Genomic DNA, 23432 nt, shown 5'->3' on the forward strand with positions numbered 1-23432 from the left:
GTATATATGGTGAGTGTTCCATATACAACTGAGAAAAAAATCTTTCTTTAGCCTTTGTCTGAAGTACCATGAAGTTTCAAAGAAATAAATCAACATTAAGTACAAAGATGATTCGAAGTATGTTTTAATTTTTTAAAAGTAGTATTAGCTGGTTGTGATGGCACATGCCTGGAATTCCAGCATTTGGATGACTGACACAGCAGAATACTGAGCTGCAGGTTTGTCTGGGCTATACAAAGGAGAGAGAGAGAGAGAGAGAGAGAGAGAGAGAGAGAGAGAGAGAGAGAGAGAGAGAGAGAGAGATATCTAGGCGCTAAATTAGATATTTTACTTGATCTTCCAGAAAATGATTTCATAGAGTCTAGAATTTCAGAGACACGTATAAATTAATTTGTTCAGTCATATTTTCAGTGCCTGGCACAGTATAAAGTTTCTCCTTTTAATTTGGTACTAACAAAATGTGAATAGATGCAATATTATGTATTTAGACTCACCTGCAAGGGATAAATTAATGTCATTTTCTGTAATTACAGTTGCGGTTGGAAAGCTTAAAGCTCTGTGCTGGTTTTTCTTTTCTTTTAGAAGGAAGGGAAAGGAGCGTTTGCCAACTGCATAAAGGCAGGCATTCCCTTTTGGTCTCCTAAGAGGTTCTTAAAAATAACATTTTATAAAACCTATTTCTAAATGAATTTAAAAATCTCCATTTATATGACACCAGCTTCTAATTTAAACCTAAATGGAGAAATTAAATCGGGAATAAAATGAATTGGAAAGAAGAAAGAGTGCTCTAGGTTTCCACAGCCGGGTCTCTGGATGCCGCTGTCAACAACGCTCCACTTGGGAGGCTTGCATTGAGCCAGCCACTCTCGTTATGACAAAATTATACAACTTCCACTCAAGAGAACATACAACTGAAATAAATAGAAGCTGAGAAGTAAACTGAATGTAATCAGCTGGCGAGACTCAGTTGATTGAACAAAAAAAAACTCCATCAAATTATCAACAGCTCTCCGGTAAGACCTCAGCAAAATCAGTCCTGGGTTTGTGTAATCCCTTCCCTCTAAAGCTCCCTGGGTACAGGGTGCCGAAATGCCAATCAGGCTGTTCCCAAATTAACCACGCTCTATGGAATTCCTCCCCACACTTCACTAGGATGAATGTTGAGAAGACTAAGGGCCACGGGTAGACATGGCAGGAGAGAGAGGCAGGGAAAGAAAATATGCTGTAGACACCCATGCATCCTATTTTTTTTTTTTATTTCACTGCCCCATACTCCTAGATTGGACAAAAGGGTGAAGCGCTCCAAGAACCCTGACTTCATCCCACTTTCACTGTGCACCATGAGGGGTCCTTGGGAGAAGTCTTACCTCCTGTGTTGAATGGAAACCTGGGTTGAGATGTGTCTGCTCTTGCAGAAGTGCTTTTGAATCAGGAACATGTATACGAGGCCCTGTTCCCATCCACAAGCTGAGCCGTATGTACATAATCTAGACTGTTCTTTTAGGATCTGCACTTTTATAGCCTATTTTTGAAGAGTAATACATTTGCAAGATGATTGACTCAATCTTTGTCTGAATGCAGCCAGTGTACAGAAAACTCACAGAGGCAATGCACGTACATCTTGGGGAGGGGTGTATATGTAATAGGGGGCAGAATTAAACCTATATTTTAAAAACATCACCAAATCTGTTAGAAAACAAGTCAGTATGTGTAATGCTGAAATGTGGGGGCTTTCTGATTTCTCTAGCTACATTTTCTAAGTGCATAAAAATTCCAGCTTTTCAACCTGAGCTTCCAGGGACTAAGCCACTACCCAAAGACTATACACGGACTGACCCTGGGCTCCACCTGCATAGGTAGCAATGAATATCCTAGTAAGAGCACCAGTGGAAGGGGAAGCCCTTGGTCCTGCCAAGGCTGGACCCCCAGTGAACGGGATTGTTGGGGGGAGGGGCGGTAATGGGGGGAGGATGGGGAGGGGAACACCCATATAGAAGGGGAGGGGGAGGGGTTAGGGGATGTTTGCCTGGAAACCAGGAAAGGTAATAACAATTGAAATGTAAATAAGAAATACCCAATTTAATAAAGATGGAGAAAAGACAAAGAAAAAAATCCAGGTTTTTCTTTGTCTGTCAGTCTTTTGTTTGTTTATTTGTTTGTTTGTTTGTAATCAGCCCTTTGTACATCACAGTGTGTTCTTACCATCAGTATTAACTCCCAGGATACTACTGGCTTTTGTGTCTTTCCCTTTGAGGCAACCGTACGTGTGATAAGAGGTACAATTCATTGGATTTTTGTTAATTTATTTATTTCATTCCAGCTTGATTTCTTTTAATTGTTGATACTTAAGTTGTCAGTGGACATGCTTTTTTTTATGTTATGTTTCAGCTTAAAGTTATTCATTATATGTGGATGTAAATATAGATTTGGTGTTTTACAAAGAAGAAGAGGAGGGAGAGAAGGACGAGGTGGTGGTGGTGGTGGTGGTGGTGGTGGTGGTGGTGGTGGTGGTGGTGGCAAGTAAAAAGGTCACCAACTCCTCGGGCATGGAAACTCTGTTTTGGAGATACCTTTTGTTGAGTCATCCTCTATGGGCTGTTTGAACAGCGTGATATCCTTGAACGTACACAGGAACAAGACCACCTTCTCGTGTTCGTTTCTTATTGGTGCGATTTGCATGTAAAACCAAACAGGGGTACCTGCAGTGGAGAAAGAGGGAGAAAGAGAGCAGAGGTTTGTCAGGCCACAGCAAGGGTTAGCTTCCCTGACTCTGCCCTGTCCCTTTGCTTCAGCACCAAAACAGTGGTTTTGTTATGGGAATAAATGCAATGTTTTAACCAGAGCCGCTGGTTCAGGCCTATAATCAGGCTCCTGTATACTGAGGAGGCCGAGGCAGGAGGATCACAAATTTAAGAATGACCTGTACTACAAAGCGAGCTCAAGAGTACACCGGACAACTTAGTAAGACCCCGTCTCACAAATAATTAAGATTAAAATTAAAAGTTTAACAAGGGCTGGGGACGTAGTTCAGTGATGGAGTGCTTGTCTTGTATGCATGAGGCCTTGAATTCAATCTCCATCTAAAGCAACAAAATGAAAGGAAACGAAATATGTGCCAATTCTGTTTAAATGGTCATGGTAATAATAGCACTCTTAAATCACTGCTCTATCAGCTACCAGTTGCTCAGATTCAATGAGTGTATTTTTAACCCCAAATATGAACATTCTAAAGAAAAGTACAGGGGCTCCCCCAACGTGCACACCTGGTCCTAAAGTAATACCAGTATCGCCTTTAGGTCTGTGTCCTGAGGCCTCTGACAGTCTCACCGAGTGTGATCACTCCCGCACGCCCTCTGGTCTTGTCACTTTGACAAGTGTTTCCAATTAGCTGCAACAGCAACACCGCCCTGACAAGCTCGGCTCTCAGAAGAGCATCTAGAATGTTGCTTCTGTCCCAAGGCTCTCTCTTCCCTCAGATGGACTTAAGTGTCACCTCGATAGCTGTGTCTCCTGTCACTGGAGACACCACCAATACTTGATACCTACTGTGCTACCTGAAACCTCTAAGGCGATCATCAAAGGGAAAGAAAGATAGCCTGTGTGTTTAGGGCTTGAGAATCTCCAGTGTCTTGGTGAGCCACAGCCTCCTGCTCCTCAGGCCACATCATTCTTCAAGGAACAGCTACTGCACTCTCCAGACGGATGAGAGCTTCACAGTTTTAAAGCTCAGGGTCCAGACAGACCCAAGAACTGGGAAATAAACTGCGACGGTGGACTAAATGGAGGCATGAGAAGTAACCTCAAGGGAACAATTCTCCGCACAGTGGCAGCACACTGAAAGAACATTCTACCACAGTGGAAAGAATAATAAATAAATAAGTTCATTTTCCATCAGATTTTTATCAAGCAAAAGAGCGATAAAGGCCCTCAAATGGCCCACGCTTAGGGGCAGAAGGGGTTTCGTCAGGTTCAGGATTTGGAGAGTGGATGTGTAGCTGACGCAGCTGAGAAGTTAGAGCATCTTAGCGACACCCCATGAAAACCAAGTAACATCCTCCTTCATAGCTGACCCAAAACTAGGTCCCCTAATGCCAGTTCCGTTTAAACAGTCACCGTAATAATAGCGCTCTTAAATCACCTGCTAAACCTGGGGAGTCTACCTAAGTCATGGAAGGGCTAATTGGTCACTTACGCCAGATGAGTTGAGTCCCTCAGCAGGCTCCAGAAGCCAGAGCACTGCAGAGGGATTTATAAAATAACGTTCAGCTCTGGCCACCGAGTCTCTATGGCTCTAACAAGTCCATAGAAGGGCACAGCCCTCTCTGAGATAATTGCAGAATGAGAAGGGGACTTGGAAGCAACCCCATCATCTCCCAGCCAGGCTTTCTCCCTATTTCCTGCTCCTCCTGTTACACAGCGTGTCTGGGAACTGTGAGTGACACACAGTTTTACAAATAACCACTGCCAGGCACTGCTGTGTTTATAGCCAGTGGCTGCTCCAACATGGTGAGCCAGAGGCAGAGAGGGTTATAAACAAAGAAGAAAGAGCACTGAAACTCCTTTTCTTTTTCCAGGGTCTGCTAGAAATCTGGACGAGAGCTGCTGTCACAGTCGTGCCTTCCCATGGTAACAGCCACTTCCGAAATTCTGGCTGAGGCAGGGCTGTCTGAAAAGCTGTTTCCAGATATCAAGGTAGAATTTTTTTTTTCAGTGCGCAGGCTCAGACTTCCCCCAGAAAAGGCTGAATATTTTCAAGCAACTGTGAAATAGCCTCTATATTCTAGCTTTAAGGGTCAAATAGACAGGAAGTCTGAGAAGGAAGGACAGAAATGCATTCTTCCCAACACTCTGAGCAGGGCCTGTGCACTGGGCACTGGGCACCGGGCACTGGCAACAGAGGTGGGTTCTGTCTTTGCCCCAAAGATAAACTTTCCCCAGAGTAGGAAATGCCTCCTTGTAATAGGACACTAAAGGGGGAGAAATAAAAAGGGGTTACAAATAGAATGTCAACCCTGAGTAAATCAGAAACCTTGATTGCTCCATTTGCAAAATGCCATTTACTTAATTACTTGATGAAAGTTTTCGGGGCAGGGCTTGCTATTCTGGCATTCACCTAACAGTCTTCAGAAGACTTGTCAACTTTCCCATCTCACATTTTTCAAAGTCACAAAACACTCTTCTTGCAGTTGGTGTACAAAAGCTGTTTGAGATGACCCCTTCCAAGATTCCTCTAAATCTGACTAAAATGCTTGTGCTCTACCCTGATGCGTGGATAACACCTATCCTTCCTATTAAAAGAAAAATCAAAATTAAAGACAGATGCAGCGAGCACACAGAAGGAAAGGGGAGCTTTCTGCAGGGCTGCAGGGCCCGTCTCCTACCAGCTACATGGCAGACATTCATACAGCAATATTCAGTTCCCTTGAGAGACAGGGCAGAGTTGAACAAAAAGTCATATAATTTCAAACCATAACTATCCTGGAAGGAAAATTGTAAAAATGTAAATTTCGAGTTATTGCCAATGTGTTTAAAAGTAAATAAACAAAACAGAAGTACTTTTGACAGACTCTAACTGTGGCCTTGGCTACAATGTCTGAAAATTGAGCAAGTAATTGTTAATTCTGCTTAATGGGAGGGTCCATAATCTTCAATTATTTGTTAAGCTTGGACCATACAAGTCATCCAAAGACTAAAATTATCTATGTGAAAATGAAGGGGGCTTGGGCATTCAGCATCCTATGAATTATAAATGAATATTTGAGCCTAAAGAGAAGACGGGGAAAACATGCACAGCTTGTGCAGCAGGAAGAACTGATCATTCAGACCTGATTGCTTTCTGTGTGACACACCAGCAGCTGAGCATGACTTCACACAGAAACATCTCTTTGGCCTTGATTCTAAAAACATAAGATGAAATATTGAAAGTTTTGATAAGTAAAACCATGGGAAAAAATGTTCCCATTACCAAATGCACTTCTCTGAGGTGATGTCTATGGGGGCTGTTATCCTTTTGTGAATCTAGTGCTAACAAAGAAAGTCTAATTTTAATCCCACATATTCCATAAAGAATAACAGGTTGGAGGAAAAGAAAGGATAAATTGTGCGCCATGTAATCCAACATATAATGAACCAAGACCAGTGTATCCTGCTGAGGTTAGGGTATCTCCCACACTTAAAGAGACTATAGCATCCATTGAAGATGAATATGGATTTTGCTATCATTTAACATGAAAGCATGTGCACACACACACACACACACACACACATTTTAATATACATGATTATTGAAAATAAATTCTTCTTACAATATATTCTGATTTCAGTTTTTCCTCTTCCAACTCCTTCCAGCTTCCCCCCCATACCTACCCAAACTCCATGTCCCCCCCCCCTCTCTCTCCAAGAAACAGGCAAACAAAAGAACAACAACAAAAAAGGCAGAATTTTAAAATAAGAAGAGCAAGAAACATATGCAATACATACACACAAATAACCCCATAAAAACACAATAAAAATCATAATATACAAGCAAAAGACAAATAAGACAAAGAAACCCCACCAAAAACAAAGCAATAAGAGGCAAGAGGTCTACAGAAGTACCATTGCTTGTTTTGTGTAGGCCATCTACTGTGGAGCATGGGCCCTGCTCCTAAGTGTGGTCAATGTATACCCAGTGAGAGACTACACTGAAGAAAATAGTTCTTCCTTTGCATACAGATGTCATTTAGAGATGGCTTCTTGATTAAGGACTATGAAGGGACTACATATCAAGAAGAAGAAAAAGGAAAAAAATGACATTTGAGAAAGCAGCAAAAAGAAACGAAGTTCATGTGACCATGCAATGAAGCCACAAAGCTAAATAGAAGACTTGATTGTGGTGGTAGGTTGGATGGATGGATGGATGATTATTTTTCCCCAAATAGGGGCTGTACCATGAGGTTGTGTGTGATGACATATTTAATAACTGTGTATAATTCTGACCCTAGAGAATAATTCATAACACAGGAGATATTGACCAGATGTGACTGCCCTGACTGAAGGATAATGCCCATCACTCTTAAACAGGAAACAGTTCAAGTCTAGCTAAAGATTATTTTGTAACAGCTGACACCAAATAACCATATATCTACCTCACTGATATTTGTGCAGTAACCATAAAAAGGGATTCCTATAATAATGTAGTTATGAACACACCTTAGCACAGACACTAGAGAAAAACCACTCTGAGAATAACTTAAAAGTTTTAAAACATAACCACCATATGATGTAACAGTCCCACATCTGAGTGTTTACCCAAAGATTTGAAGTCTGCAAAACATGCACACTCATGTTCACTGCACTACAATTCACAGGAGCCAGTTTATAATTGACCTGAATGCCCATTAGTATATAAACAGATAAGACAATGCATGTATACAAAGTGAATACCATTCAGTCTTTAAAAGAACTTCTTCAGCTGGGGAGATGACTCAGTGGGTAAGAATGCCTGCTAAGCAAGCATAAGGACCTACATGGAACCCACACAAAAAACAAACATGGCTCTGTGTGTGAATCACGCCAGCACTGGGAGAAACAGGAGTGAAGAAAGGCACAGAGATAGAGGGATGAGTGGAGTTTGCAGACTAATTAGTTTAACTGAAAAGTAAGAAGCTCAAGTGAGAGACCTGGTCTCCAGGGAGTACAGAAGGGAAGAGAGGAAGGCATCTAATGTCCTCCTCTGACCTCCATATTCTGTGTACCCCCATATGTGGGTATACACATACATATACAATACACGAATATACACACATGTATACATATGCACATATAGCACACACATGCACACGCAGAGTGTGGGGAGAGAGCTAGTTTATGATATTTACAACAACATTGAAGAAATAAATATACATAGTGCTAAGTACTAAGTAAAATAAGGCAGATAGAGCAGACCAATAGTAAAGGTGTGCTCATTTTAATTGGAACTAAGTCAACGAAACACATAGCAGACAGCAGAGGTTCTCAGCTATATGGTTGGGGTAGAAGTGACGAGAAGATGATTTAAGAATGCAATGCTTGTGTGACACAAGAGATAAGTTTCTCTGTTCAGGTGTGAGATATGTTGCACAGCATGGTGAATATGGCTAATAATAACTGCTGACACCAGAGTTGCCAAGAGAGCAACTTCCAAAATTCTTACCACAAAAAGGAAATTTTTGAAATGCTGAATGTTATGTGTTTAAGTGTACATATTGTATTCCTAAGTCATAGTGTCACTTTGTACCCAATAAATATGAACAACTATAACATTTAAAATAAAAATGTGGGACTGGAGAGATGGCTTAGCAGTTAAGAGCTCCTTTGCTTTTGAAGATCTGAGTTCAGTTCCCAGCATCTGCATGACAGCTCATAACCGTCTGTGATCCAGTTCCGGGAGATCAACACCTTCTGACCTTGGCTGGCACCAAGTGTGCACCTGGTACACATACATGCATGCAAGCAAAACATTCATCCATATCATATATTTTCACTAAATAAAACATAAAATAAATCTGTAACAGTAAAATGAAACACACCATGCTTGTTTCCATTCTTCAAGAGGATTTTTTCAAGGGTTAAACTCATTATTAATTTTTCTCTCTAATCACACCAGCAACCTCTCCCCTCACACCAAGAGCACTAATGAAACATTGTATCTTCTCTGCCTTGTTTCTTAGCTACCATTTCCCAAACTAAAACTTAGAAAGACCTGGGTCATTTTATTGGTAACAAAAATACCTACGGTTTTTTTTATACAGAAGAACTTCAAAACAGTTTGACTCGTAGTTGTCAAAAGTCTGCCTGACTTTCTCAATGGTCTTCTTGTCGGTCAGTTCTCCATACATAAAACTGGAAGAAATAAAAAAAAGCCTGTTTCATTTTTGTGTCACAAATCAATCACGTCATTGCCTATGGTTAACTATTTCATTTTGCCTTGAATGATGTCCCTACACAATGAACTCAAATATGTAAGCCATTATTTCAGTAAATCTCATTGTGTAACACTAGAAGTTTGTGATCTATAATAGGATATATAAAGACAGTAAAATGTTAAGCCATGTTTTAATCACTGTTGCTAAAACTTCTTGCTGATGGTTAGCTTTACTTACATAGCAAAGCAGAGAGGCAGAGAGAGCACTTCCTGGTTAGAAATAGTTTTCATATGCACTACCATTTCAATTACCATGATTCTATTAAACATGTATCACATCAACAGAGACCTTAGTCACTAGTATGTTGATTGCAACTGTATGAAGTCAAACCACTGAAAGACACTGGTCCAGCCACCTCCCCTTATCAAGTGTTGTGCTTTCTCCTGTTTCAAATGGTCAAGCATGATCCAAAACTATTAAATGATAGATTCTAAAACATACAATTCAAATGTTGAAAATCATGTATCATTCCAAACAGCAAGATGAAAGTTCTTGCCACCCTGCATCATCTACCACAACGATGTGAGCCCCATGCCCTGCTCAGGATATTCCAACTCTGTACAAATCTATACACTCTGCATGCTACTCTGTTGGTCTCGAACTCACTGTCTCCATTAGCCAATCAGCTTCTTTAGTTTGACAGTGTGTATATTCTAGCAGGCATTATTTACTTATTAATGGTCCCAAAATACAATAAGAATGACTCTGGAAATTCAGATTTTTTCCAAAGAGAAGCCATACGATATTTTTTTTTAGTTAAAAACTAAAAGTACAAATAAAAAAGTTATGTTTTAGAGTCATCATATCCCAATCCAATGCATTATAATTGTTCTTTGTGATTATTGTTATTACTAAAGTCTTGAGGGAAACTTGTTATTACTAAATTTATAAAGGAAACATCATGAATTATATGTATAGGAGAAAACGGGTATGCAGTGTTTGCACTATTGCTATTTTCAGAGTGTCCTGGTGCCCTGGAACATATACCCCAAGGACAAAGGGGAATTATCATTGATAATAGCTGCCTTTCTAGATGCAACCAATCACATCATGTCCTTCAGAGCCTGCTGGTATTGGTAACCACACTGGATACTTAGTTCACACAGATGGTGTTCCTCGTAGCTGGGCTTCCTTTTTTTTTATTTTTATTTTTCTCCTCCTGGTACTTCTATGCAACATTTCTTTAAACAGACAATAGGAAGTAGAGACTAATCAACAAATACTAAATTCCACCAAAAAATGAAGGATAATAATTGTAACCAGTTGAAAGTAAGAAAGAAAGGACCATAGGAATATTGCTATGCCAAGTTGAGAGATTTTGCAGACTTTCAGAGGAATTTCCATCAACACAAACAAGGAAAATGGTTCATAAACATAGGAGAATTCTTAAGCTGGTGTCTGGGGCAGGTTCATGTTTTAGATGTGGCTAGAAAATACAAAATAAATGTGGGATTAGGGAGTGAGCATCTACGTGCCATAAAGGCTTTCCACTGTTAACAGTAGAAGAAAGCCCATAGCTAGATGGCTGGCTAGTGGCAACAGAAATAACTATAAAGAAAGGAAAAACTGAAGGGAAGGAAGAACAGGTACTATTCAAACAAGATATTTAGCAGAAAGAGCTGGAATGCAGAGAGGTTGGAATGGAGGTAAGGTGGGGCATGAGGGCAGACAGTTGAGTAAAAAGGGACCGAAACCTACCAACTGCCCCAAGACAAGAACTGTTTGACACTTAGAACATTCGACCACAATGAAAAAAATACACAGGAGACCCCCTAACAGCTGACACTGACACCCTGAATTTTGGCTGCTGGGAAATCTTGAAGCCTCACTGTGTCTTCAAAGAGGGCATGCTATGACACTGCTCTAGATGGATGAGGAACTCTGGTCATGAAGCACAGCTTCTTCTACCTGGGTTGCTGTTGCACACCATCCACCTTCCCTGTGCCTGACTTCCTGTGTAACTTCCACTTAGGGTGCAACGATGTACTATACATGAATACTGCCCCCTATCCCATGGTAACCATACCACACGTGCCCAGGGACCCTCCAGCCTGGCTTCACTGGAACATGGTCCACAGACATTGACACACAGTCCTCACCTCTTGCTCCTGTGCTACATTACACTGATGTTGCCTGAGCCAACTAAGTTCTCTTCCCTCACTGCTCTGCATACCATACCCTCCTTGGCTGCTTGAATAGCCCCACCTGACAGTCCTGCAGAGAACAACGGGCTTTAGTGTCCTGCTTCCCATGAACTGCACTCATAGCCAATGATTGCAGTTGAAGAAGTTATTTCCATGCCATAACTATAGTGGTCAACTTGAACCAAAGCCAATGCAGCCTACTAAACAGACCCTCTAAGACACAGAGTTTAAGAAATTTCTCCAAATATGAAAAGCACTCAGTAGTGGAGGCACACTCCCCAATTCTTGTATGAAGGTTATCTAAGGAAACCACCATATTCCTGAGATACACCACGCCTGCTACACACCCAGAGGACTCTGAGCCCCACAACAGAGATCTTGCCTATCCATGGTCATTGCTGCACCCTTTGCAATAGAATGGATCCCCTAGAGATGCAAATGTAAGCATGAGGAAACACGAAGTAGGAAAAGTGCAAGGTAACAGGATAGATCTAAAAGAGTGTTAATTGTTCTCAAACAAGACTCCAGGGAAGGGAAAATAGAAAAAAAATGTCTGAGCAGGAATTCAAGGGAATGATTTCAAGGGTGATCAATGACGCACAAGATGATTTAAATAATCCTCTGAAACAGAAAAATCAATTAATGAAATGAATAAGAATTCATCAAAAGGAACCAATTCTAAGCCTTGGACGTGAATAATGAAAGAAGTCACATAAAAGATGTGAATAGGAGTCTCAACCACGAGCAGGATCAAGCAGAAAAATGTCTGAACTTAAAGACGGAGCGTGTGGAGTACCACTGTTACACTCAGGAAATAAAAGAGGAAAATCATTAGCGAGAACAAAGAAAGTTTCCAAGACTTATGAGACATGTGTAAGGAACAAATGCTCAAATTATGAGGTTTCCAGGAGGTAAGGAAGGGGAGTGAAGAACAGAAAACCGATTCACATAACAAATGAGTCCCAGTCCCATCCATTTTCCTGAGTATGCCATGATTTCATTTTTCTTTATGGCTGACTAAAATCCCATCAAATATAAGTACCACAGTTTCTTTACCCATTCATCTATCAATAGACATCGAGGCTAGTTTCATTACTCAACTATTGTAAATGATGTGGCAATGACCATGGGTGGGCAAGTATCCCAGTGGCGAGTTCAGAGTCCTCTGGGTGCATAAACAGGAGTAGTACAGCTCAGGAATATGGTGATCTTCAGTCTTAGATAACCTCCACACTAGCGATGGGGAATATGGCTCAGTTGGCAGAGTATGTCTCTAGAATGGATAAAGCTCTGAGTTTGCTCTCCCAGAAATGCATAAGATAGGACACGGTGGCACATACATTCCAGAACCAGAAGGATCAGAAGTTTGAGGTCACCCTTGAGTTCAAAGCCATGCTGGGCTACATGAAACCTTATATAGAAAATAGAAAAATGAACCTTCCACAGTGACAAAGAAAAAGCTGTTAACTTCCTTAATCTTGGAGAGTTACAGACACAGAGGAGCCCCAGAAAACCCAAGAAGCCCTGAATAGATTTGACTCAAACATGTCCCCATCATTGCATTTCACAATGTGCCAAACTTCCAAACTCTAAAAAATAAAAGCATTCACTCACATTTAAGGTCACCACTCTTAAATTGATGGGAGATTTCTCAGCAGAAAACTAATAGACTATAAAAGGGATTATGACACCATATCAAATGTTAGAAGGGAGAAAAAAGTGTTAACTTAGACTATTGCACTGAGAAATGCTACGGGAGAACAAAAGCGAGCTAACCAATGTACAAAAGTCCAAGGTAAAAATTAGGAAATCCATCATTGCTAAAGCAGCCTTAACCAAATGATGCTCAAGGGAAGGCACACCTGAAAGTGAAAGAACAAAAGAGCTATAGCTACTGCTCTGGAAAGATGCGAAAGACTAAAACCCTCTACATGAGCAGTTACATAAAAGATAGAAAGAACTGAATCTCACCCACGTGGAAAACAACAGAGATAAAGCTCAGAGCTGAAGACTACAATGTGGCCATTTGAAACCAGAAAATGAAGAAAATGACACAAATAGTTCTCCACATAACACTAATAACCTTGGATGCAAATACATCAGAAGCCCCGAAGAAAAAATAAATATTGCCTGAAAGAACTAAAAAGCAAGACCCAACAATGTGCTGCTTACAAGTAGGACTTACTTCCTGCTTCACCATTGAGGATACACAGACAAGGACAGGGACGGAGCCTGCGAAAGTCGCTCCACACCAAGCGATCAAGAATGGCTATACTTGGACAAGCAGACCATAAATCAGAAATGGCAGAAAGACACGGAGAGGTGGTGTCTGTGTGCTGATGAAGGGAATCAGCTCAATGGAAGGTGTAACATGTATCTCTAATGCTAGAATGCCCCATAGAGGTATTACATAGAGTATCCCTGTCTCAGAAAATAAAATAAAGTACACAATGTTCCAAAAACATATTGTTATATCTAAAGAAAGAAAGGGGCTACCACACAGTGACAGCTGTGGATATGAACATCTCACTTCTGCCAACGGACAAATCCAGAGCTCTCAGCAACATTCATCAGAGAAGTATCAAAGATAAACAACAAAACAGAGCAAATGAATTCAACATAAAAAGGCCACATATGATGGTCTCAGAGCAATACCATAGTGAGTAGAGAGGAAGACATTGAGATCATTTCCTATAAGATCTAGATAACATGTGCAACTCACACAAGCCATAAAGTATGGTGCATTCCTAGCCAGAGTAATTAGACAAAAGGAACAAGCATGATCCAGACAAAAAGAAAAGCATATCATAATGTAAAGACCCCATCAGAAGATTACCAGGTCTGGTAGTCAAATTTGGTAGTTTCTGGATACAAACCCAATATAGAAATATGAGTATTTTTATGCTCTGTAATGAACTTGCTGAGAAAGGAATCATAAAGCAAGCTCATTTGTAATAGCTGTTGAAAATATCAAATACCTGAGAGCAAATTAATCTCAGGGAATAATTGACCTTGACAATGAAAACTGCAAAAGGCTGATGAACAATTGTTGGAAGATTCACACACTCGAATGGAAAGATCTCACATGTGTGTGGATTGAAGCAATTAATCCTGCTAGATTGAATGTCCGTGGGACTCAACAACATATGGAATCTTCCTGGAGCTTCTATCACAATTCCATTATTCTTCACATAAACAATAATTTCCTCAAATTCATAAAAAGCACACAATACCCCCAAGAATTAAAAGCATCTTGAGAATAAAAAAAATCAAAAGCCAAAGCCAATTACAATGAGAGGTTGTAATATACACTACAGGGCAGCAGTACCTACGATAGCACAGGTACCACATAAATTCTCACATGTGCATCAGGGGAACAGAGTAAAGACTTCAGCAGTAAGCTCATATATCTATAGTTAATGTCTACACCCAAGGGAGCTAGCACACACGCACACGCACACACACACACAGCCACACAGTCACTCACACATTCATACAATCACTCATTCACTAAGGCACATGCACACTCACTCACGCACGTACGCGTGTCATATTCACCTATGCACAGGCACACACACAGACATACACACTTATACACTTACACAGTCGCACAACCACTCACTCAGTGAGGCATGTGCACACATTCTCATTCATTCAAATGTGCATGCACACACACACACACACACACACACACACAAATACATTAGTGAACATAAATAATAAACAAACCTGGGGAACCTGAATATCAATATACGGAACAAAACTTCATTTCTTTCTCTCAGCCTATGCCCAAATCAATAGAAAATAGTATCAAAGCACTGAGTCTGAAGCCTGAAACTATATTGCTATGTGGATAGGGCATGTTTGTGTGCTCACTTATTTTACTTGCAAACACTGATGATTTTGTTGCGATTTTTCAAGCCCTGACTTTGAGTGACCAAAACGCAATGCAGTCGGTCAGCTAATGGTCAATGGAATTTAAAGGTGCTCACACTTTAGAAGTTGCAATTGTGCTATATAATGTCTGCTCATACACAATGCTAAGCTGCCCTTTAGGAATTACAACTGACTTCTATTTTATTTCATTAAAATAATGAAATTGGTTTCACAGCAATGACCCATCTCTCCTGTGGTACCAAGAGCCCACGATATATCAGGGAAACTGCACTTAGCCTATTGCAAAACTATACTTGGGGAATGAGCTGTCAGACATCTCCTCTCCGATCAAAATGATAATAGTGATAATAGTTCAGGATAAAGATTAAAAGGATAATGCCCATGGAATCATGAATTGTAACAGGTCATGTGATGGACGGAACACCACAGGACTGGTTCTTGTGAGTAGAGGTATAAAGATACACCCATGGGTCAGCTCTCCTTCCTTGCTTTCCCACACTCAAGGATGCAAATCGGGTCATGTTTGCTAAAAGATGGAGTCACTGTAGCTTACAGGGAGACACACAGTGTTCTGGGACTTCCTCTCGTGTGAAACCATGAGGTTGAAGTGAACCTCCTAGCACAGCTCGCTCGATTTGAACTCGGTGATAAGATTTGAACTTTGAATCTAGGGGATAAGTTCTCTTCAAAACTAGCATAGGCTTCACCAGGCTTGACTGGCCGTCTACTTATCTTCCATTTATATATGTTCAGAGGACATCTTTGAGAAATGTGGCTTTGGCTCATAGCAAGATTTCTTTATTCTTGCATTCTGTCTTCTGGAAATCTCGTAAACAGTCATCATTATATTTAACAACCAAGATAACTGTAAGGTTGTTAGACTTCCAAACGAGGAAAAAACCTCGTAACTCTAAAAATAAATAAATAAACAAATAACCTAATCATGAGCTCCATCAAACCATCCTGCTTTTCCGTTGGACAGCAATGATCCTAGACAAGTGCACCACAAGCATACAGTCACTCCTCATAAGGGGCGACATGTGCAGACCAATTCACCCTCCAACAAGTGCTTCACCAAAGAACCAATGCAGAGTGAGTGGCGCTGTTGCTAAGCGTGGGGTTCAGCTTGGGAATGGTTGCAACTGCAGAGTCCTTAGACAAACGAAGGATGGAGCCCAAACTGAGATGTGTAGTCAAAGAAGAAAACAGAAGGGCCCAGAGAGAGAGAGCTAAGGGGGAAGCGGGAAACTCGAACAAAACCATCATCTTTGGAATTCGAAAGAAGTAATTTAGAGAGAATTCAAAGGCATTGCTTTGTATAGTAGATCCTAACAAAAAAGGTTTTTTACAAACCTATTTATTTATATTGCCTTAAAAGAATTTAGAGGGGGTCACGAATGTTAGATCCATGGCTGACAATTAGGGAAAATCAAAATATTACTAGGTATAGTTTTCCTCAATGGCTCTGAGAGAAGCAAAGGCACCAGCCGAGTGGAACCCACTGACTTCCATCCATCATGTCTGCTGCACTCATGTGTGGATAAAACAGCTGGTGGACTCTCACAGTCTACTTCTTAACATCTCTGCTTTGCTGTCCAATTCGATGATTTGGGTAAGGATTGGGAATGGCTTTCCAATGGATGGCAGGAGTCTTGAAAGCATCTGTCTGCTCCTCAAGCTCCCCTGCCCAGTCTACATAAACACTCTTCCACCCCACTACCCCAGAAACAAAATCAGAACAGATTTCTCCAAGTCTCAAGCTAATTGGAAATAGAGGCTACAGTGGTCCCCAACTAAGCCCTGACAACAGGTTTTTGAATGCCAGAACTTCCTCCCTTAAAACCTATCATCCTTTGAACAGCCAATACTTTTTGTGTCTACCAACATACAGCAAAAAATATGATGTTTAGAAATTCAATTACTAGTGGGGAAGCATCTAGAACACATGGACACTGGAGAAAATTTTCTGAACAAATCACCAATAGCTTATGCTCTAAGATCAAGAATCGACAAATGGGATCTCGTAAGGATACAAAGCTTCTGTAAGGCAAAGGACACTGTCGTTAGGACAAAACAGCAACCAACAGATTGGGAAAAGATCTTTACCAATCCTACAACTGATAGAAGGCTTATATCCAAAATATACAAAGAACTCATGAAGTTAGACTGCAGGGAGACAAAAAACCCAAAATAGGGTTCAGAGCTAAACAAAGAATTCACAGCTAAGGAATGTCGAATGGCTAAAAAGCACCTAAAGAAATGTTCAACATCTTTAGTCATAAGGGAAATGCAAATCAAAACAACCCTGAGATTCCACCTCTCACCAGTCAGAATGGCTAAGATCAAAAACTCTGGTGACAGCAAATGCTGGTAAGGATGCGGAGAAAGAGGAACACTCCTCCATTATTGGTGGGACTGCAAACTGGTACAACCATTCCGGAAATCAGTCTGGAGGTTCCTCAGAAAATTGGACATTGCACTACCTGAGGACCCAGCTAACCTCTCTTGGGCATATACCCAAAAGATGCTCCAACATAAAACAAAGACACATGCTCCACTATGTTCATAGCAGCCTTATTTATAATAGCCAGAAGCTGGAAAGAACCCAGATGCCCTTCAACAGAGGAATGGATACAGAAAATGTGGTACATCTACACAATGGAATACTACTCAGCTATCAAAAACAATGACTTTATGAAATTCATAGGCAAATGGAAGGAATTGGAAAAAATCATCCTGAATGAGGTAACCCAATCACAGGAAAACACACATGGTATGCACTCATTGATAAGTGGATATTAGACCAAATGCTCGAATTACCCTAGATGCACAGAACACATGAAACTCAAGAAGGATGACCAAAATGTGGATGCTTCACTCCTTCTTTAAAAGGGGAACAAGAATACCCTTGGGAGGGAATAGGGAGGCAAATTTTAGAATAGAGACTGAAGGAACGCCCATTCAGAGCCTGCCCCACATGTGGCCCATACATATACAGTCACCAAACTAGATAAGATGGATGAAGCAAAGAAGTGCAGGCCAACAGGAACCAGATGTAGATCTCTCCTGAGAGACACAGCCAGAATACAGCAAATACATAGGCGAATGCCAGCAGCAAACCACTGAACTGAGAATGGGACCCCCATTGAAGGAATCAGAGAAAGGACTGGAAGAGCTTGAAGGGACTTGAGAACCCATATGAACAACAATGCCAACCAACCAGAGCTTCCAGGGACTAAGCCACTACCCAAAGACTATACATGGACTGACCCTGGGCTCCAACTGCATAGGTTGCAGTGAATATCCTAGTAAGAGCACCAGTGGAAGGGAAGTCCCTGGATCTTGCTAAGGCTGGAACCCCCAGTGAACAGGATTTTGGGGGAGGGTAATGGGGGAGGATGGGAGGGAACTCCATATAGAAGGGAAGGAGAGGGCTAGGGGGATGTTGGCCTGGAAACTGGGAAAGGGAATAACATTTGAAATGTAAATAAGAAATACCCAAGTTAATAAAGATGGAAAAAAAGAAATTCAATTACTAAATCATAAAACAAAATAATTCGGAAATCCCTTGGAATCCTGATATGTCATAGAACATGTTTTTTATTTTACTGTGATGAAAAGAAAGGCAACCAGAAGCCTCAGCTATGGCTGGGGACTGGGAAACTAGAAGGGCTCTCTGGGCAGCAATGTGAGGGAGGAGTCCCTGACATTGCATATTATACTGGCTCCCTCCATATGCTTTCTGGCTATGAGACAAAGCCCTTCTCTCCCACAAAGCTGTGCTGTATATAAGGTTGTTCATCTCCAATCAGTTTGAGGTATAAAGTATGGGAGGGCAGATGCCATGGGTAGAATGGACAACTGAAAGGAAGGCTGCGACAATCACTCAACTGTAGCCAATCCCAATGAAGGGGAATGTGACATAGAAGCTTAAAGAGGTCTCCAAAACCTAGTGGTGGAGGAGGACATTCAGAATGACCAATAGTGCTTCACAGTGCAATTCTGAAGGTCTTAGGAATCAACAGCATCTTCAGCTCAAGAATCAAATGAGTGGAGAAGGCGCTCACAGGACACACTGTACACATCTGAGGGAAGCTTAGGGAGAAGATGAGCATGAGGGATCATGAAAGAAAACTTTTCAAAAGATAAAGACACCACAATGGTGGTGCTGTGACAGGTGAGGACTGTGTGCAATTTCATTCAGCCCAGTGCAGGAGAAGTTGGACAAAAGATGAAAAAAAATTAAAAAGAAAAAAGAAATAAATCTCAGTCTCTTGATACTGAAAAGGCACAATTTGACATTGTTTAAAGATTTTCCCTATAGAGCAATTTACATTTGAATGTTTTAAAATTATGATGGACCACTATTGCTCTCATCATTGCCCTATTCCTACTGATTTCACATCAAATAATCAAATACGTGCCACATATATCATATACTATTCCTTTTCTCTGCTATGCAGTGTCATAGTAAGACTCACTGATCTGTGAGTCACTGATTCTTATTTTATACATTTTAGTAAAAATGATCAATAAAATCAGTAAAAAAGAAACATGTTTAGATCCTACAGATTGCACTGTTTTTACTAATGGTCTCAAGACCCACTCTCCTGACTAATTAATTGCATCTTTGGAAGGAAATTTTATGTCATCTTCCTTTCCAGATTTAGTGATATTGTTTTATTATTAATTATTTTCTTCCGTTGAACAGAGAAGTGGTAGAAAGGAGAGTAACAGAATATGTGTGACCTAAAAGCATGAGGGAGGACTGTCTGAGGAAGAGGATCAGTGAGGAGGAGCTGGGGAGGTGAGGGAGGACAGGGGGGGGAGGAAGATAAAGAACAAAGGGGCGAGGTATGGAGCAGAGACTGAGGGAATGGTCAGCCAATAATCAGACCAACTTGAGACCCACCCATAGGCAAGCACCAAGGAGTCTAGACATGGCGGTCCTCCACACAGCAGCTGACTCAGACACCCAGAGCCAAACAGTAGATGGAGCTTGAGGACTCTTATGGAAGAATAGGAAAAGGATTGAAGGCCCAAAGGAGATAGGAACTCAGCAGGAAGATCAACAGTCAACTAACCTGGACCCTTTGGGTCTCTCAGAGACTGAACCACCAGCCAAGAACATATATGGGATGGACCTAGGCCTCCCTTCATATATGTGAAGCTTGGTCTTCATGTGAGTCCCAAATGACTGAAAAGGGGGCTATCCCAAAAGCTGTTGGCTGTTCATGAGATATGTTCTTCTAGATGGGCTGCCTTGTCTGGGCTCAGTGGGAGACGATGGGCCTAGCCTCTCAGAGACTTGATGTGCCAGGGTGGGGAGATATCCGGGGTGGGGGGCACCTGCTCATAGAAGAAGGGAAGGGGAGATGAAGGGGGGATTGTGAGAAGAGGTGAAGAGGAGAGGGGCAATGAGGTGGATATAAAGTGAATAAGTAAAAAAATAAAGAACAGTGGCATATATTTGCAAAAATGACACAACAAACCCCATTTCTTTGCATTAAATTCTTTAAAGATTAGCAAAAAGATTGCACAGATTCAGAAATCAGTAAAATTGTTTGATTTCTTTTCAAAGCCCTTTGTTGTGCAAAGTGACTGATCAGTGCATTCAATTCAATGGTTATAGAATCATTGCTGATAATGTAGTGACCTTTAACATCCATCTTATGTTTCTAGATCTGGATGTAACTCTCTTCTCCCCTTCCTCTGTTTCCTTGCACCTCGTGTCCAAAAGATGTTATAAAATTACTCAAGAAATAGGGAGAGAAATCTGCATGTTATGAAAACTCAGACTCACAGACAGACCCTGTTTAATACATATATGGATTGGTTGGCTGTAGTCTCCTTCTCTGTCCTGAAATTTGTTATTTAATTTGTTCACTGTTGTGCTCTCAATGCATGTGGTTTAGGAAGTTAGGGCTTTGTGATAATAGTTTAAACAGATTTCCTACAACTCAATATTCTAATTATTTCTTGGTCTTCATTCTTCTAAATAATGGTGCAGTCAACACAAAATAGGTAGCTTTTGTTTGTTGTTTGTTATTTAAAGAGGAAAGAGAAAGTTTAAAATGGAATAGTATTTATGCAATTGTGCTTCCAATGAAAGCTGTCAGGGCTGGGGTATTATCTGTTCATTCATCAGCTACTCTGTGCAGACCTTAAATGGCTGCAGTTTTTAGATAAGCAAAAACGCACTTCATATTTAGTGTACAGGTGCATAAAGACTGTTTACTCAAAAGGCAGCCATCTCTGAAAGTGTGTCTCTCAGAGTTGAGGGAGACGAGGGAAGACATGGTCACTTCTTCTCATAATGGAAAAGTCCGAATGATCGCAAATTTCTTGGAACGCTTTAACACTTGGGATGACACTAAAAATCAAAGCATGCTTTTCAGGAGCATAGGAGACCTACGTTAGAATTTACTGCAAAGGTAGACAACATAGTTTAACAAAGACATATAAATAAGCACTCTTATATTCTGTAATAGTAAATTCAAAAGTAAGTGTGGGCTAGTAAGACGACTCAGTGAGGAAGGTCATATGTTGCTAAGCCTGACTACCTGAGTTCAATTCCCGGAGCTTACATGGTGAAAGGAAGGAGCCAATTTGTACATGTTGTACCTTGTCCTCCATTATCATGCCACAACACAAGATGCATACACACAATAATTAGATAGATAGATAGATAGATAGATAGATAGATAGATAGATAGATAGATAGATAGATAGATAGATAGGCAGACAGACTGAATGATGGTGGATGAATAAATAAATGGTATAAAACAAATTAAAAATTTTAAAGTAAATATGGTAGAATCCCTATTTTCAAGTTACTTCTCCTGGTACTAGTGACTGGTGACATAAAGGAAAAATTAACTCTTTTAGAACAAAAAAAACTGTATAAATATGATGCACAAGCATTTTTATGCATTTGTCTATAGAAAAACCTATATTTACCAAATAAAACATCATGGAATAGGACAAGCACATGGGACACAGAAGGAAGGAAAATCTTAAGAGACATGCAGACAGCACTAGACATGGTGATACACACCTTTAATTCTAGCACTGGAGAAGCAGAGGCAAGTGAATTCCTGAGTTCAAGGCCATCCTGATCTACAGAGTGAGTTCCAGTGCAGCCAGGGCTACAGAGAGAAACCCTCTCTGTAAAATCTACAGAGGTAGGGGGCCCATGGGGAGAAGAGAGATTCAGATAGCAATAGCCAATCTTCTCAGAAACAGCTAAAGCAATAGGAATAAAACCCCCAGCAAGAGCTGGTGAGATGATTTAGTGAGTAAGTAACCAAGGATCTCAGTTCAAATCCCCAGCTCCCAGGTAAGTGCTAGTTATAGGTGCCCATGTCTGTACCCCATCGTTGAAGGGCAAAGACAAGCAGAGCCCAGGAACTCACTGGCCAGGTAGCCTAACTGAAACAGTGTGCTTCTAGTTCAATGAAAGATCTTGCCGAGAGAGAGAGAGAGAGAGAGAGAGAGAGAGAGAGAGAGAGAGAGAGAGAGGTGGATAGCAATAGAGGAAGACACAGGATGTTCTCCACTGACCTCCACAAGCATGATAACAGCCACTCACATCTACATATACATATCACATGCATGTAGACACTGGCACACACACAAACCCATACATGCACTTTACACACACACACACACACACACACACACACTCAACCTGTGCACATACATAATACATGCACACATGAAGATGGCAAGTTGTTCATTTCAAACTAACATGATGTTGCAAAGATACACACATGAGCTATCTGGAGTCAGAAAGGACAAGCACAGCTTGCTTAGGGAAATCACAGATCTCGTTAGATGCAAAATAGCATCTGACACAAAAAATGCGATCCCAACCATCTAAGAATAAGAGGTGGGGGAGCATCTATGTTCTGTTGGGCTCATTATAGTGCCTGTCCCACACGATAAGGTTGACCAGAAAGCTTTCCCTTTTTCTAACCTAAACTCTCCTAAAATATGTAAACAGTGGCACACAGACTAATTAATCTGCCACATCTCACAGCACTGAACACACCTTTAGTGGTCTAAGGGGGAAGTTGTTTTTGTTTTTTTAGCACTAAGTTCAAATGTCTACCCATGTTTAAAAGATATCAGTACTACCAAAGGCGTGGCCCATCCTCAGGCCACAGTTTTCCTTATCCTCATTGATTCTTATATTTCATGCTTTGGAATGTAGACAAACTGCAGGGATAACCTCAAGAAAGAAAAATGAGGGTGTCTGGTGGAGGAGGGGTGAGAAAGTGTGAACAGATTGTTCCTCAAGCCTTAATACACATGAAAATCATCTTAAGATTCTGGTTTAACTTGCCAACTACTAGCCCAGCATACCAATCTTGTCTAACTATGGTTCAACTGGTTTGAGAGTTTTAGAATCTGTTTTGCAAAGGTTATTTAAGTTTTTCTGTGT

General features: G+C 40.8%; 1 protein-coding gene across 1 annotated transcript in view; it reads right to left on the reverse strand.

Annotated features, from left to right (window-relative positions):
• Positions 1-23432, reverse strand: part of Kcnh5 (potassium voltage-gated channel subfamily H member 5) — a 285962-nt gene that overhangs the window by 239914 nt on the left and 22616 nt on the right. The window contains exons 3-4 of the mRNA XM_032907944.1: positions 8756-8862; positions 2571-2699 (exon numbers count right to left, since the gene is read on the reverse strand). Coding sequence (XP_032763835.1) covers positions 2571-2699; positions 8756-8862 — 236 coding nt within the window. The remainder of the gene's footprint in view (positions 1-2570; positions 2700-8755; positions 8863-23432) is intronic.

Source organism: Rattus rattus, chromosome 7 (assembly GCF_011064425.1).
Source record: "Rattus rattus isolate New Zealand chromosome 7, Rrattus_CSIRO_v1, whole genome shotgun sequence".
In the NCBI taxonomy this organism is placed as follows: Eukaryota; Metazoa; Chordata; class Mammalia; order Rodentia; family Muridae; genus Rattus; species Rattus rattus.